Below are 3,239 nucleotides of genomic sequence, written 5' to 3' on the forward strand. Positions count from 1 at the left end.
GTTTGAGAAGTGATTCTCATATGATCCATGTAATGCGTTAGTACTATCTAAATGATGGATTAATTTTTGATAATTAATAATACCCTAATCCATTAGAGAGTCTCAAATGAACAAATAATAATACCTTCGTAGAATCTGATAAGGATAAAGGTTATATGAAAGAGGTCATTTGTTACTCCATATTTTCTAAAGTATGAGGTATTGCTTGGCACCCTACGAGATAGAAACTTAACCTATAGATTTGTTTAAGACCATCCTTAGTTAACTAATCTATATGTTGATATAGTTAATCAATAAGTTTGCTAATCATTAATATTAGGCCATTAAAATAATTAAGTAGAAGGATAAGTAGTCCAAACCGGTCACACAAATAAGATTAGAAGGACATTAATGGGTATATAGTATTTATGGGACTTTTTGTAATTTTTTTCAACCATACTGTAAGTAGATAAGGGGTACCATGCCATCCAAAGCTACGGCCCCCTTCTTTCTTCCTTCCCCCTTTCTCCCCCACCCTCTAGAGGTCCTTGATAACAAGAGTATAGAAAATATCTTGAGGAAGAGTTGGCACAAAAAAATTAGAGATCGAAGAAAACCCTGATCCCATGGATAGTTGTGTAGGCCAAACAAAAATGGTTCCAGAAAATTCTCCAATGAGCAAGTCTAGGGTGGAAACAGTTCATAAGACAGTACAAAAAGTTTTACTTGTTTTAGTAATCAATTATGAATTGATCTTCAGCTTTTGATAGGTGGCAAAGTGTTGTCTGCATTGCCATTCATGTCCTAGAACCGAATAGTGGTATCAAGGTCAAGTTCTGAAGGCTAAGAATGAAAAAGCCAAAAAGCCCAAAAACATCATCCAAAAATTATTTTTTGATATCATTTGGGGCAGTTTTATTTATAGTTGTTGCCAGCACTTGAAGCAACAAACATTAGGTATAGCCTCAATGCCAATGCTTCTTGAGATGACCTTTAGAGATTCTAGGGCAGCTTGGTCGCTACACGTTGCAGCCCTGGGGCCTGTAGTGGGGCATCAATTGACATAGTGCCTTAATGCTCAACTGCATGCCTAGTGTCTCTATATGCAAGTTGTGTAGCCGTTAGGCGCACCACGAATGAGGTCAATTTGGGTGTGATCGAGACAGCAAATTTGGGTGTGATTAGAGACTCATAGGTCATAATTAAAATGTACTTCTCCATCCACGACATGTCATGGTTGTCCATCTACGACATGTCCTTGATGTCTCAGGTCAATGGATCACTTATTCAACAATGACATTAAGGAACACTTTGGATTTATTCATTGAAGTACTTGTCCAAAGAGCACCTAGTATCTATCCAGAGTGTCGCCACATTAACATCCATAGGATTAGCTATACTTATCATGAAAGTAAGATCAATTAGTACTATTGTATCTGAATAGTTCGATGTCTATCTCGTCTATCCTTCAGATAGGAATATTTTGAATACATTTTTAAAGCCTAGGGTCACTCAATTATGTTCTCATCATAATTCACCAGATCATTGCATGTATTCATGGACTTTATTATAAACACCACACTAGATTAATAACTAATGTAATAATTTATTCAACGAGCTTAAATAAAACATGGTGGTGTGATTTGGCATGAAGACAACATAAACAATATCCATAAAAAATAACAAAAGATCTAAAACCCATCCTCTCTGGTTCAACCTGTTCCCATATTTAGTGAGTCAGGTGAAAATTGAGTAACATTGGTGCATCAGTACAGTCTACCAAAATGACCTAATCAAACACCACAAAATTGAGTTACAATGATCTTTCATTAGTGCAAGAATCTATCTAACTCTATTCTAGCTCTATTCTGTTATTTTTGCTAGTAGTAGTAACGGGGGATCATTGGAGCTGATCAATTACTATACTTGACATAGTCTGTATTATATGTTCCACATTTACTATAAACATATTATGGAGCTAATCAATTAGATACTACTAGTCTTCCTGCTGGTTGGACCCTCAGACCACGTCAGGACCAACTCTTGGCCCCCCTTAAAACGGCCTGTTTGGTCCAGTCCGACCAGTTCTTGTGTATAAAATGTCCAACCCTATTGGTATGGCATCAGTGGGCTACTCTTCCCTCTCTCTCTCTCTCTCTCTCTCTCTCTCTCAACCCTCCCTCGCTCTGTCCTCCCCTTCCTTGAGGACTACCGTCATGGCGCTCATCATCTTTATTTATGTCTCTATCGTTACAAATCCTTCTGCTCTCCGGTGAGTGTTCACTACGCCCACCTTGCCTGGTATTCTTGTATGTGCGCTTCCAAATTTTTCCATAATCCATGAACCCCATCTCCTTCCTCGACCATTGACAACAACAGTCAACTATCGAGTTGTGTACGACAACAGTTATAGCAGACATTTACATGCGAGTCTACATAAGACTTTGTTCTATTACGGCATTTTAAACAGAAACAAATACAAGATTACAAAGACAAAACTGACGGCGATAGCATCCGACTTGCACCCCTTTCATACGTCGTCTTATTTTACTACCACGTCGGTAGACTGTCAGACCCCGTCATCAGTCACAAGTGGTCTCCCTTGGAGGCCATGTAGTCCATCTGGGAACAGCACCTGCAACCGGAGCGATCGCAGCAACGGAACGGGCAAGGATAGCCGTATCCAGGTCCGGGAAAGTCTCGCCCAGGACCCGGATAGCCGCGCCCAGGTCCGGGAAAGTCTCGCCCGGGACCCGGATAGCCGCGCCCAGGTCCAGGAAAGTCTCGCCCAGGACTCGGATAGCCGCGCCCAGGTCCAGGAAAGTCTCGCCCAGGACCCGGATAGCCGCGCCCAGGACCTGGTCCAGGGCGCCTTCCACCGCCATACTGGTCTACTTCAACCTCTTCATGAACAACCGAGTGTTTCAAGTTAGTTGGAGAAAAACGACCCGGGAAAGAGGAGAGCGGATGAAGGATATAACGTACTTGTTTCTTCGTTCTTCAATTCGACGGCGAAGGAGACGATGATCATGGCGATAAACAGCACGGCGAGAAGTGCCAAAGACTTGGAAGACATTCTAAAGTATGAAGAAGAAAGTGTATGGAGAAGATGAATATCCTTGGGTGACGTTATGCTCTATTTATAATGATTTTTACCCAGTGAGTCAACGGTGAGCAGTTGCCACTTCATTAAAATCGTTTGATTATGAGAGAGAGAGAGGTTATGTGCAGAAGACGGAGCCTTATCTTCTTACAGAATG

The 3,239-nt window shown here is 41.2% G+C and overlaps 1 protein-coding gene across 1 annotated transcript; it reads right to left on the minus strand.

Moving 5' to 3' along the window:
• Nucleotides 1–2,427: 2,427 nt before the first annotated feature.
• On the minus strand, nucleotides 2,428–3,005 carry LOC144708921 (uncharacterized). The gene is made up of 2 exons (XM_078582372.1): nucleotides 2,965–3,005; nucleotides 2,428–2,882 (listed from the first exon to the last, which is right to left on the minus strand). Exon 2 carries the CDS (start codon nucleotides 2,862–2,864, stop codon nucleotides 2,562–2,564), a length of 303 nt encoding a protein of 100 aa, XP_078438498.1. The 5' UTR covers nucleotides 2,865–2,882; nucleotides 2,965–3,005; the 3' UTR covers nucleotides 2,428–2,561.
• Between the last annotated feature and the right edge of the window lie 234 nt (nucleotides 3,006–3,239).

The sequence above is a fragment of the Wolffia australiana genome, chromosome 10 (genome assembly GCF_029677425.1).
Source record: "Wolffia australiana isolate 7733 chromosome 10, ASM2967742v1".
Taxonomy (NCBI): domain Eukaryota; kingdom Viridiplantae; phylum Streptophyta; class Magnoliopsida; order Alismatales; family Araceae; genus Wolffia; species Wolffia australiana.

Coding starts and splice junctions, on each gene's coding strand:
- LOC144708921 (XM_078582372.1), bottom strand. CDS start 2,864: ATGGCGGTGGAAGGCGCCCTGGACCAGGTCCTGGGCGCGGCTATCCGG.